The 14,318-nt window shown below is 45.7% G+C and overlaps 1 protein-coding gene across 3 annotated transcripts in view; it reads right to left on the reverse strand.

The window, feature by feature from the left end:
- The window catches only part of LOC144938475 (phosphatidylinositol 3,4,5-trisphosphate-dependent Rac exchanger 2 protein-like), a 210,679-nt gene that overhangs the window by 33,708 nt on the left and 162,653 nt on the right, over positions 1–14,318 (reverse strand). For all 3 annotated transcript variants that reach the window (XM_078866327.1, XM_078866326.1, XM_078866325.1), the window contains exon 32: positions 5,075–5,116. In XM_078866327.1, the coding sequence (XP_078722453.1) occupies positions 5,075–5,116 (42 nt within the window). The remainder of the gene's footprint in view (positions 1–5,074; positions 5,117–14,318) is intronic.

The raw sequence follows: 14,318 nt of genomic DNA on the forward strand, positions 1-14,318 counted from the left end.
CTCTGGGGATGGAATGTGAGGGTGGGTTTCAGAGTTAATGGGAAACACACCTTCCCCTTTATATGCGAGAGCAGATCACAAAAAAGGCCATTTAAGGCAAATGACTGTGGACTCACGAGTGGCTATTAATAATGGCGCTAATTCAAACCATAAACTACAGAACAAAATTAAACATTGCCATTCATGTTTGATTCGTTATGTGCTTTAAATGGGTGAGCACGCGCTAGAAATGAATCATACCTTTGCAAAGAGAATCGTGCCTACTGGAGCGACATGACATTCATTATTGATTTAACTGTTTTACAGGTAATTATCTTTTTTTGGAACAGTTACTGAGCACAACCTCAAAAGGCCCAAGACGTCTAGCGGCTAGCAACAAACAAGCAATGGGGGGCGATAACATGGCCTTGTGGGTCGTGCGGTCACCGATTGTTGCATGGAGGGGGTTCACGGTTCGAATCCAGCGGCTGTGCTGCCTCGTATTGTGGTGTGGTATGAACCGTAATAATACTACGACGCGCCATCATCTGCGATCCCAGTGGGTGTCAAAGATCTCGTGACGTCCGTTCGCAAGAGTAGACGCATTGTGTGTGCCGGCGTCATGGTTCCAAATTTGAAAAGTTGCTCGCGAATCACTCAATTGGAATATCAAGAGCAATTTTCCGCCCCCTTATATGAAAACTTGGCAGGAAAGAAAGTCACGAGATTCATTCGATGAGGCTCTCCTGGGTTAACAAGAACATAATTAACCAAAATTAATCAAAGTTGTAGTAAGATACGGTTTAACACATTTCCTGAACTGAGCAAGGTTACGAGAGCTTTTTTGAAAGAGAGACAATGGGACGAGAATTCCATAGTGGAGCGGTGCGAGGGATGAATGTGGTGGTTGATCACAGTATGGATGAGATGATTCAGTCAGGGTGGTTGGTTAAAGGACACGAAGACCTACACTTGTACATAGCCAACCATGCTAATTGGAGGTGCGGATAATTGATCATTGCAATTGATAATTCCTCCCTTTGAGTAGCTGCTTTAAAATCAACATCATGTTTGTGTCTAAATTTAAAACTAATTTCTTGAGAACTGTCTTTTGTTTAGTTTGTTGTCCTTCCCCCGCACCTCCAATTATCACGGCTGGTTACGTACGGTGCGAAAAAAGTTCAACATACATGTATTCACAACAGCAATTTGTCAGCAGCTGTAGGAATCGAACTCTTACATACATGCAGACTGGTTCATTGCAAGTCAGTGGTAATGGTGACACACTTAATAATCTCAAATCAAAGCACCTCCCTGCTCGAGCAAGCAATTGCATGGCACTCATTTCCATTGGCAGTCCTGAACCATTGATGGAAATTCCATAATCCCATTCCCTCTCCATTGGACGCCCGCAGCTCCCCTTCAATAAAGTGGTACATATTTTATCGACAGTGGAAGGATGATGAGCCCGAGTGATCTCTGACCAAGACACGGACCTTCCCAATTGTGAGTTGAACAATCCGTTCTTCATCACACAGCATCACCTGACCGGGTTTCCTGAATCTTGCTTTAAAAAAAAAACTAGGATTTTTCTGCTCAAATGAGCATTGACATGGAGCTCCTATCCCATTTTACAGCCATCATCCAGTCTTGGAAATTCCACATTGCCCGTGACGTAGTGAGTATATTCATACGACAGCCATTGTTTACTTCCACGCAAAGTGGTAATTCTCTTTTATCAACCCTGGAGGGATGATGGGCTGAGTAAACTCCGAACCGACCAGGATTTTAACTCTCAACCTTCCGACTGCGAAATGCTCACTCCCGCTGAGCCACCTGGCCAGTATTAATCGTATTAACTGCATAAAAATATCAAAAGCCCGTGTTTACACTGATCATCATAGTATGCAGGCTACATCATCATTCTGCCCACGTTCACCAGCGTACGTGCGAGCACGCGTCCTTTCCCCACGGGCGCAAACACACCAGGCTGTGCGCGCGATGCAGCGAACATGCGGTTTGATAATATGAAGGGAAAAATCCTCCGGCAACCACACTAAAGCTATTTTTATTTTAGCAGGTAAGGCCCACTGAGCTACTGTATATATCTCTTTTTCAGACTCCACCTCGCCTACAGATGATAGCTCAACGAAGTGGCTTGTCACGTGGAACATGTATCGCAGCCAGATTACTCTCAGAGCATCTTTCTAAATGCGGAGGAAAATCCACACGACCACATGGGGGAGAGAGGCACACAAACTCCAATGATACAGGCGTCAGGGTGGGACACGGAAACTACGGGGATAAGAAACGCTCCCTTTCTTTTTACGGACCTGCCCGCTGTCCATGAAGACAAACTTCTGCCAGAAACGGGGGGGGGGGGGGAGGGGTGGGCAACGTGTCCAACTTGACGACCAGAGGTCACAAACGGGTTTTAATTCCTTACCCGTACCCGTACCCGGCCGCACCAGGGTCACAAACGGCTACCCGTACCCGTACCCGGTCGGGTACGGGTACCCGTTCCCTACCCGTACCCTACCCGAAATGAGTGACAAACGGTGACTCACCAGTGACTCACGGCCTACCCGTACCCGGCCGCACCAGGATCGCAAACGGCTACCCGTACCCGGCCGGGTACGGGTAGCCGGGTATCGGGTAGGGTACGGGTATCGGGTACCCGGTTGCGACCTCTGTTGACGGCAAACGTCACACGGCTTGCGCTCGTAGATCGTTTACGCACATGTGGACAGGAGATTGCGCAACCGCGCGCGGTGTTCAACCGCAGGGACCACCCGCTCAGCGGTCTGAACACGAGCGCTTTGGCGGCGGAGGCGGCTGGGGGTGTCCGATTGTCGGGCGCGCGTTTATGCGGCCCCGTGTTAATGGGCGCGCGGGATTTTCTCCATGGCAACAACAGGGCACGGACGGAATAAGGATTGATGGAGACGATGATGTGGAAATGCCAATGGGGTTAGCGTGCGCAAGTGTGCGAGTGTGTGCGCGCTTGCTTGTGGTGTAGCGGTTAAGCGTTACGCTGCCCGACACAAACCCGGCAACCCGGGTTCGATTCCCGCTCACGGCCAACACCGGTGACGATTGTCTGAACCAGTCCTGGGCTTCCCCTAGGTCGACACGGCCTCAAATTAAAACCTGGTGCAGTGTGTAAACATCGCCACTGGGGAGACAAAGGCGGTCGGGCGTGGTGCTGGCCACTCCACCCCCTCATGTGCCGTGCCAGCCTTCATAGGTGCTCGCTAACAGCACTTGCCCCAACAGTCGTTACAGGCTATACAGGGGATCTGTGTTTGTGTTTTCCTGCCTGTGGGGGCGCACGTGAGTGGGTCGGAATTCGGACGCATCTACGCACGTGTGAAAAGCCTGCCACTGCCAAGCGCAGACAAAAGCTAAATACGGAGCCTACGCAGTAGTCCTCATCAGGAGTTGCCTGGTGTCTAAGAGTATTGAATGGACTGGGTGAACAGTAACCCGGACATGCCGGCACAACACTTTTTAAGTCCTAGGGCGGCTCCTATCACCCCTCGGTTGTCTTCAGCAGCAGCTCCCTGATGTATGCTCACATGTGCCTGAATGTGTTCGCGTTGGAAGTTAACCAATTGATATCTCCGCGTATGTGCACAGGAATAAAGGAATGAATTTATCAGTGTGCATGCGAATGTGCAAGTTTATTATGCATTTATATACCCGGGTCACGCGCTTTGACCTTTGGGTTTTCATCAATGTTCAGTTCAGTTCATGTATTAGGTATATCCCTGTGAGACATGCGGCTCTTGAATCGGGTGCAACCGCAACAAACAAAAACATGAACAAGAAACATCTTAAAGTGACTACGCGCAACAGAAAAATGTGTATGCCATCCCAAAAATTGCAATTGGTCACGTGTGTCTTTACACTACATATTACAATACAAGACAAATGGAATTGCATACAGCCATTACCAAGTACAACAACAACCTTCCATTTGTCTGGACACGGAGTGGATGCGAGTGATGCACAGTCGACTAGACGGTGGTGCTCGCCTGACCGCCTGCATTTGTCTGACACATCGTGGCAAGTATTTCACTTAAGAGTGAGTCCATCAAATTGAGGGTATGGTGCCAATTATCGTACATTACTAGAAGCCACAGTCGTGCATGGCCAGAAATTATGGTAGAGTGCTAACCACATGACACACACACACACAGATAAAGGTACCCCTTACAGCCTTAAACAGACTGTCAGCGCAATGAGTTGTCAGCAGTCACCTAGTAAAGTCAGCATGGTGAACAACGGGGTGTGTGATCAGCACCATGCCTAACTGCCTTTGTATCCTCAGTACAAAGACAAAAACGCTCTACGTAGCCTCAACAGACAGTTGGGGCAAGTACTTTTAGCGAGCACCTATTAAGCCCGGAATGGCACACGAGGGGGTGGGTGGCCAACACCACGCCCATCCGCCTTTGTCTCCCCCAGTGGTGATGTTTTACACACGACACCAGGTGCTTATCTTCTTGGTTCTTTCGGTAAAGTCACGTAGAAGGGAAATAATAAAACATAATTAAATACAATTCTCACGACGTTTCGGCCACAACGCAAGCAGCCGTCCTCAGGTTAAGAACAGGTCTGTCGGAAAGACATTCAGACGCTGCCTTTTCGACAGACCTGTTCTTCACCCGAGGACGGCTGCTTGTGTTGTGGCCAAAACGTCGTGAGAATTGCATTTTATTATGTTTTATTTTTATTATTTTATTATTTCCCTTCTACGTGACTTTACCGAAAGAACCAAGAAGATGAATCCCTGCAGTCACGAAAGCTTTAAATCGAAACCAGGTGCTTACTTGAGGCAGAGTTGACCTGGAGAAGGCCCCGGACCGATTCAGACAATCGTCACCGGTGCTGGCCGTGAGCGGGAATCGAACTCGAGTCGCTGGGTTCGTAGCGCAGCGTAGCGCTAACCTGCTGCGCTACCGCTCCGCACGTTTACAGCAATACACAACGCAGGCACGGTTGCCGACTGCCATTTCCATTCACCGTAAAAGGAGGAGACAGGCCACGAAGTAGTGCAAACTCACAGTTGACACTGAACACACGTTCATACCTGTGCTGTCCAATAGGGCGAGGGTGACTTGTCTCTTCAGCTCTAACGGAGGGGAGAGAAGGAATAATAGAGAGAGAGAGAGAAAAAAAATCAGAAACAGTCCAGCTGTCAAAAATCTGCATTTCATTTCCTGCGGTGTAATCGCGGGCTAGATCTGCAAGGCTTCAGCAAATGCTCTCTGCACGAGATCCATAAAAATTAGGGTAATTACTGGAGGGGGGGGAGAGGGTTAGTGGCGGGGGGGGGAAGTTGAGTGAGGTCAGTAAATGAACGTGCCTCCATGCTTACGAACGTCGGCGCGCAAGCATTCACTCAATTTGCGCCGTCTCATGTTTCTCCACGGCTTTAAGACCGTCACGCAGACGGTGGGTTAACGTTGCAAACCTTGCGAGGGGGGGGGGGAAACAAGGGACTTTGACGAACACCAGCTTCCATCGAGATGCTGTTATTGTTGTTTTGTCCCGGTGATATTCACAGACACCGGTTGTTCAGTTCACGTGAACGCACAGCTGGATTGTGTCCTTATCGCACCGTGAAAGTTTGTGCTTCACTACGCTGGCCAGTGCGGGTTGGTGAACGTGGAAGCATACACGTTGAAGTACATTGCAGTGACTCCTCTACTTATGAACGAGTTAGGTTCCAGAGGTCTGTTCGTAGGTCGATTTTGTTCGCGAGTCCAACTTTACTCCCGTCGATACCAAAAATGTTGCAAGGGGAATGGCTGTAAAAGTTATATAAACTCCGTTAGATGTAGATACCACTGGTTCTTCATGTTCCACAGATGTAGATGCCACCACTGCCATCTATTGCGGGGGGGGGGGGGGCGGTTGAACTTACGACTCTCGGTCCGAACAGACAACTGGACATATGAACAAGTTTGTTCGTATCTCTGAAAGTGTGTAAGTCGAATGTGAGCAAGTAGACGAGGAAAAGCATGTAACATGAATGCACTGCCCACTGATGGTCACCACGTAGCCCCGTAAGCTCGTTAACAACATGTCTACGCGTCGTGGGTCAATCTTCCTAGCACTTAATTCTAGATTTGAAGCTTTCGTGACTGCAAGGATTCACTCTTAGTTCTTTCGGTAAAGTCATGTAGGTAAAAAATGAAATTAAAATTTATTAAAAAAATATATGTATTAATTTTAATTTCATTTTTTACCTACGTGACTTTACCGAAAGAACTAAGAGTATGCTTCCTAGCACTGTCCACGGTCAAACGCCGCTTTAGCTTTAAGGAAGCGATGAGATGAGACCACAGAGCTGGGTGCATTGCTGGCGCCAGGTTTACACCGTCTGGCTGCTTTCCAGCTCGTCTGTGGTTGCTCATAAAACTAAACATTATTACATGTTATTAGGCACATTCTGGGTAATTTTGTCATCGTTATTTTTATTTTAATATTAGTTTGGTGAAGTGGGGTGTGTAGGATGGGCAGCATCAGATCGGATTCAGCACGGTGCAAAGGAGGTCGTGGGTATGATCCCGATCCCGACGCCTGTATATATTTGGAGTTTGCATGTTCTCCCCATGGTCAACATTCGTTTAGAGTATTTAGCGGCTATAAATTTCCATGTGATAAGCCACTTTGTTGAGCTATCATTTGTGGTCAGGTCACTTCTAAAAACGAGCTATACAGCTCAGTGGGACATACCTGGTAATATAAATTTTTTATAGTTTAAAAATATCGCTCACCACTGATTTTCCATGAAGCTACAATTCAATTTAGGTTGTCAAGTTCACAGGGCAGTGCACCATCACAGCACTTCCACTCCACACAAGTAAATCCTTTGGTCGCATATAACACTCATAACATATAATTGTGTATTTGTATTTTACATCCCATTTATCCAAAATATCAGGTTTTTTTATTAGACAAATATTAAAAATAAATATTCCATTACAAACAAAGTGTGTATAATGTATAGGTTGAGATCAAAGCCACCCCAGCATAAAAACGGAATATATAATTGCAGACATTCTTTTTTTTCAGTAAGCAGTGCCTATGTTATTATTATATTCTATAAACTCAAAAAGACTTGCATTGCTGAACTCATGTTTTATTAAAATTCACCAAACTGAAAATTATTACCGTACTGTCTTGGTAGATTTTGGGCTTTGCAAATGTCATATACCGGTCTGGAACCCATTTAGGACAATTTTAATTTAATTGGAGACTGAGAGTTTAAACTACCCTGACGACGTCAGACGTTTATAGCCCTTTAGGGTGCAACGCTGAAGCAAGCACAGAGCAAAACAAAAAACCAGACACGTTGACTGAAGTGCAAGCAACGCCCGAACTAGAAACTTTCACAATCATTTCAAATATCAATTGTTGTTGTTGTTGTGTGCAGGGGAAAGCCTCGCCGAGGTTTTCCGAGTTTCCATTTTCAGGAGGGGAACCAGCATTGGGACGGTTTGGCCTGTTCGAATAAACGGGTGTGTTGGCTTCGCGTTGGGGAATGCAAGTGGAGAAGCTGGATAATACTCGGCACGCCACCTCACAGGCCGCATGCCTACAACCCGTGGCAAGCCCTGATGGTCACCAATCCAAGTGCTTAAAACCAGGGTTCAAAAAGCCTGCTTAGCTTTCGATTTAAAGCTTTCGTGACTGCAGGGATTCATCTTCTTGGTTCTTTCGGTAAAGTCACGTAGAAGGGAAATAATAAGATAATAAAAATATAACATAATAAAATACAATTCTCACGACGTTTCGGCCACAACGCAAGCAGCCGTCCTCAGGTGAAGAACAGGTCTGTCGGAAAGACAGCGTCTGAATGAACACCACCAAGCTTGGCAGCATATATTTAAGCTATTTAAGACCTGTTCTTCACCTGAGGACGGCTGCTTGCGTTGTGGCCGAAACGTCGTGAGAATTTTATGTTATTACGTTTTATTTTTATTATTTTATTATTTCCCTTCTACGTGACTTTACCGAAAGAACCAAGAAGATGAATCCCTGCTTAGCTTCTTAGATCCGACAATATTGGTCACAATTGAGGCGTTTTAGTTGTTGGGCGTGTATATGTTGAAGCAGTTGCATATCGGAAGTATTGCTTGCACCAGATTATAGACCCACAAAGTACGGGTACTTGCGTTAACTTTTCCATAGTTCCTCTCCATACACCCAATAAATATGTGGAGTTCATCATGATTTCAAGGCCCCAAAAAAACTAAAATCACGGCTAGTTTAATTAATAACTAATTATTATAATAGCAACACCTTCATTTGTTGCTGCACAATCATGACTTTCTACAAGTAAATAAATTTGAGCTCAGTACATATACAAGGACGGTTTTCTTGGAATTTATCTTACTTGATACAGCTATCGTGCTGTGACGGTTCCACCTGAAGACGAAAGCTTGTGTTGCCTCCGAAACGTCGTGATTTTTATTTTATTTTTACTTTTCTAAATTTTAATTTTTTACCTACGTGAACTTACCGAAAAAAATACCTAAGAATATAAATTGAGCTCACCCTGTCAGACAAATTACATCTAAGGCGCGCGTTCGTCAAGCGACACTAAAATCACAAACGGGGGGGTGGGGCGGGGGGGGAGGCTCTCAATGTAATCTTCTCGACTCCCAAAAACTAACCGTAAGTGCGCCTGGCAGCCAAAGGAAAAAAAACAACGCAGAGGCAAGAGGTGAGATAAAACGTTTACAAACCACCGCACCGCTACCTGAAGAACACGCCGCTAATTTGTCCTAGCGGGAGCGTGACGCCCGTTCGCTCGGGCGCACGGTAACGCGCCCGTTTCTCCGTGCCGCGCGTGCGCCACGGAGAAACGGGAGGAGCAGAGGTCGGGGCGAGACCCCTGTGAGCGGGCCACGCTGGGGGATGGGGGGCCCCTTGCCCCCCCCCCCCCCCCCCCGGGGCATTCCACATCACGCCCACACTTTCCACGCGGCAAACGGCGTCTGACGTGGAAATGTGCTAACCATCAGCGACAAACTGCTCGCGGTATTTTGCGGGCAGGGAAGCATTCCGTGATTTCAACTACAAGAATGCGTGTTTCTCACGCGTGGCCAACACAAGAGCTGGGTGCGCTCCACTCTCTGCATACCCCAAGTTATTCTGAAATCTCCCCCGTTTCTCAATGCCGAGTCTCAGCATTCAAACATTTTCTTCCTCTGCCCCCACGCTTCTACGCCGTTTCTGCCGCTCAACAACAATCCGCAGGGAAATGCACTGCAGCTGGTAACTTACACATCACGCTTAATCACCGGCTAGCGATGAACAAGGTGGGATGAATAAGTCGGCTTATTCAAATCTGAATGGTGTTGGTGGTGGTGGTGATTGTGGTTGTTAGAAGGCAGGAATCGCAACGCAGAAGTCACCGTTTCCATTGCCATTGTTTAAGTTGCGAGTGATGGGGTAAAGTGTGGAGAAACCCACCTCTTCCAAGCGTGAAAGTTTCGACCAAATACCCTCTCGTAAGACGTGCTTCCACTAACACTGGCATCAATACACACATTGCAGGGATGCACCTTTATATATATATTTTTTTATACAAAATTATTTTGTTCCTACAAGATGAGTGCCTTGCTACTTTCCAAAATGGAACGGTTTCTCTGTAACGGTGGTGTTGTGTGCTATGATTTGACATTGGTTTCACAACAGCATCCTGATTGTAAATGCCCGTCATTGAAGGCAACTCGTCACATGCATCTAAATTGAAAACTAGTTTCTTTAAAACTGCTTTTTGTGCTAATGGTTCGTTGTCCTTCCCCACACACCTCCGATTAGCATAGTTGGCTATGTACGGTGTGAAAGAAGTTCAACATACATACATTTAGACGATTAACTTAACTACTGCATGGTATACACATTTATTCGCAAAACTAGAAAACACACACACACGTTTATTTTATACTATTTGCAAGTAGGATTTCATTTTGGAATGGTGTATCATTGCTTATCCGTCCTATTGAGTTGACAAACTGTTTAATTCAACAATACTTATCTGAATAAATAAATTAATTGGGAAACTGGTAACGGACACAGGTTTGACTTAATACATCTTCTGTGGAATAAAAGCCCGATGATTACTCTGGCTCCAAATGTAGGATTCTCAAATTTGTGAATTTATTCAATCACCAGACTTAGATATTATTTGTTATGTTACTACATATTCTTTGGGTCTTTCGGTAAAATCACGTAGATAGGTTCAAAGGAAATACTACGATGACACACGCTTGTGCTGCAATCGAAACGTCGTAGATTTTTATTCATTATTTTTTTTATATTTTCTTTGAACCTATCTACGTGACTTTACCGTAAGACCAAAATAATATGAATTCCTGCAGTCACGAAAGCTTTAAGTCAAGATCTATGTTACTACAACTGAGATATCTACATATACTGTGCCGCCCTATCACTCTCACGGTGCCCTCCTATTGGCCAAAACGTTGTAACAGATTCAGTGACATTGCCTGTGAAGGGAGGTCACGGTGTGCTATAATCGCACGCTAAATTTGCTTCGGCAATTACCTGTAAACTGTTCCCGACACAGATAGGACATTGAGTCTTGTACAACGGGATGTGTTCGAAACAATCGTATACTACCCCCCCCCTGCATAACAAAGATAACTTGGTAAAATCCACGTTTATAATCAAGGCTTTTCCCAAATTCCAAGTGCATCATTATCCAGCCTGCAAATAAGTACACGCGTTTATTCTCACAAGCTGAGGACTGGAAGATGTTCGCAAAGTGGAAAGGGCTATGAAATCCATCCGTGTTGCAGGCACTGGGTGGGTTGTGTTGCATTGCACGGTCGTGAGAAGTGTCGGCGCCTGGGGTAAGGCCTTCACCAGAGGTCGCAACCGGGTACCCGATACCCGTACCATACCCGATACCCGGCTACCCGTACCCGGCCGCGTACGGGTACCCGTTTGCGACCCTGGTGCGGCCGGGTACGGGTACGGGTAGGCCGTGAGTCACTGGTGAGTAACTGTTTGTCACTCATTTCCCAACGTCTTGTCTCTTCTCACAATTCAAGTTCCTAGAATCAACCCATCCGTGCCTGCAACATGGCTTCATCCCAGATGTCGAAATCAGGTACCCGATACCCGTACCCTACCCGTACCCGGCCGGGTACAGGTAGGGTATGGGTACGGCCGGGTATGGGTACGGGTACCCGTTTGCGACCCTGGTGCGGCCGGGTATGGGTATGGGTAAGAAATCAAAACCCGTTTGCGACCTCTGGCCTTCATCCAGCAGTGGATTGACCATGGCTGGTGTTGATTAACTCTTAACAAGGGGAGGTTAAGGTGTACTCGAGTTTTGGAATATTGGCAGGAAGTGCAAGGAATATGATGTTCGAGAATGGCTAACCATTACAAGCTGCACAGGAACGTAAGTTGATGCTGGATGGATATTCCTACAGGGCCGGCGCTGAACACTGCCATCAAAACTAACGCGTCAAGAGTACGAGGGCTGAAACGTATTAACTTAACAGCAGCACGTAAGCCTCTGAAGATTGATATCGAACATTGATGGTGTAGAGAGAACTGCTTGCAAGGGTTCCATGGGACGATTGAATCGCAGCTGCGTCTAGATTATGTTGCTGCTATAAATGTCCACACGATAAGCCACTTCATTGAGCTATACTTTGTTGGTAGGTCGCTCCCGAAAAATAAGCTAATAGCTCAGTGGGCTTTACCTGGTCAGATGAAAAGTAGTTTGGATTTGTGTATTTTGTTCAAGTGATTTGTTTACCTTTCCTATACTTTGCACTCCTATTGTGTGTTAATATTGTTTGCTGTAACGTTCTGACCTGTCCCTACGGGTCATCCGTGAAAAAAGGGAGAGCTTAATCGCTCGTCAGATTCCTCCAGCATAAATACATATTCTCATCGATTCTGAAAAATGAAAGCTCATAAACCTGCTGTATAGGTAAAGGTGCAACCTTTCAATGTCTGGCTCAAACCACTGCTGGTAGATTTGGCCTCCACTACAGGGAGCTTGAGAAGGCGCCCTTCTAGGGCATTTTTACTTCCCCATCCATGCGAGCCAGTTGTTGCGGAAGGCGTTTTCAGCTGTTGTAGAGTGGATGATAAATACATTTTGGCATAATAACATGAAACAAGTATAACCCGTAAAAACAAAGTTTTTCACTATAAATCCTTTATATGCGTGGCATCGGGGCGGCTAAAGTCCTCTCGTCCTCTGGCTTGAGATGGCTGCCACCTATGGGTCAGATGATTGCATGGCACCATTAAGCAATTGGTAATTAAATATAATACTTTTGTCCTAAAAAGTGTAACATTTTGGAAATTGTTTTTTCACGAACATTAATTGTCACGCACAACGAGTCTGTGTGGAAAATGTCAGCTCCATTGGATCATGGGAAGTGGGTTAAAAAACGACCGAAAGATTGGCACGGTCCTAAGCAAGCAAGCGAACTGAATATAAAGGATTTTAAAAACACGATTACTCGAGGCCAATTATATCGTAATAATGCCATTTTATGCAAGAAAGCCCTGAAGAGGATCAGGTTTTTCAAGAGGGTCCCCAGCGTTAGACTATTTTGCTATGGCCATTCATGAGCAAAGTACTACCATTTTTTAAAATATTAATTTTACAAGGTAAGGTCCACTGAGCTATATAGCCCTTTTTCAGAAGCGACCTTGGCCACAAATGATAGCTCAACAGAAGTGGCTTATCACGTGTAACTTTATAGTAGCCAAATACTCCAAACATATAGTGGGGCACGTGGGGGTGTAAACTGTATGATCCAGAGAAAACCCATGCATGAGGAGATGACAACACTCCGCACTGCTGTCTCTTGCCCATCTCGCAAACCCCGTGCATCTAAATTCCCTAAAAAGCCCTGGGAGTCATCCATCCAAGTATTAACCAGGATCAAAGCATGCTTAGCTTTGTATGATTAGATTGGGACCATTCAGGGTGATTTGGTTATAGCTCAGGCTTAAAAAATTTAACCCGTAAAAGCAAAGTTTTTCACTATAAATAATTTATATGCGTGGCATCGGTTTTATTTTATTATTCATTTCTATTTTTCTTGAGTAAGAGTTTCATTTGGCCACAACCCAGCCCACCATTGGTCTTTGAAATGGGCGGCTAGAGTCCTCTCGTCCTCTGGCTTGAGATGACTGCCACCTATGGGTCAGATGATTGCCTGCCACCATTAAGCAATTGGTAATTAAATATAAAAAAAAATTCCTAAAATATTTAAAATTTTGGAAAAAAATTGTCACGAAAATAAATTGTCACGCACAACGAGTCTGTGTGCAAAATGTCAGCTCGATTGGATCACGGGAAGTGGGTTAAAAAACGACCGAAAGATTTGCACGGTCGTAAGCGCGCAAGCAAGCAAGTGAACTTAATATAAAGGATTTAAAAACACACAACAAATCAGCACGACTACAAGCGCATCGGAAATGACAACACCGCATCTCAGCGACTACACCACAACATCTTGCTGATCTCTTCAAAGAGCATAGACCATCACCCAAACTCCGGTCATCATCGCAGCGGCTTTTGGCTGCCCATCGAACAAAAGGCGGTCACCGCATCGCACGCTTTCAGATGCGCTTCTGTGGCCGTCTGGAATGCTCTTCAATGCGATATTAGGACGTCATTAAAGAAATGCAGTTTAAATCTAGATTGAAAACTCGTTTCTTGAGAACTGTTTTTTGTGTTTAGTTTGTTGTCTTTCCCCCAAAACTACGATTAGAATGATTGGCTACATACGGTCCAAAAGAAGTTCAAACGTACATACATCTTTGCTTGTGCCATTCCAAAAACAAGCACGTGTTCTACACCGGGAGACTGACTTCATTTTGGACAAACCGCCATAGCGCAAGGAATGTCACTGGGATGGCAGGCAGATGAAGTCACTGGGCATCGAACACGGATGGTCGGAAACACTAATTGATGTTCTGGCCTCTTAAGGCAGAAAAACTAAAATAAAAACCTCTGGCTCACAAGTTCACGTACGCACGTGTGTGTCGCCTTTATCACAGTGCGGGGTGCGTCCTGGGACGTGGCGGTCAACGCGTAAGCATCGCGTGGTTTGCTCTCAAAAACCGTTCCGCTTAATTTACGACCTCAAAAAAATACTCTGGCCACACTCTGGGGCCTGGGAAACGTGCTCACTTCCGTGCAGTAAAAAGAAAAAAATGGAAAAGCGAACGTGCACACTTGCAGAGGGGTCTCTGCGTCACAGTTTATTTTTATTTGTATGAATTTTTTTGGAGGTTTGTGCCAACCCCCCCCC

This window comes from Lampetra fluviatilis, chromosome 22 (assembly GCF_964198595.1).
Source record: "Lampetra fluviatilis chromosome 22, kcLamFluv1.1, whole genome shotgun sequence".
Classification (NCBI taxonomy): Eukaryota; Metazoa; Chordata; class Hyperoartia; order Petromyzontiformes; family Petromyzontidae; genus Lampetra; species Lampetra fluviatilis.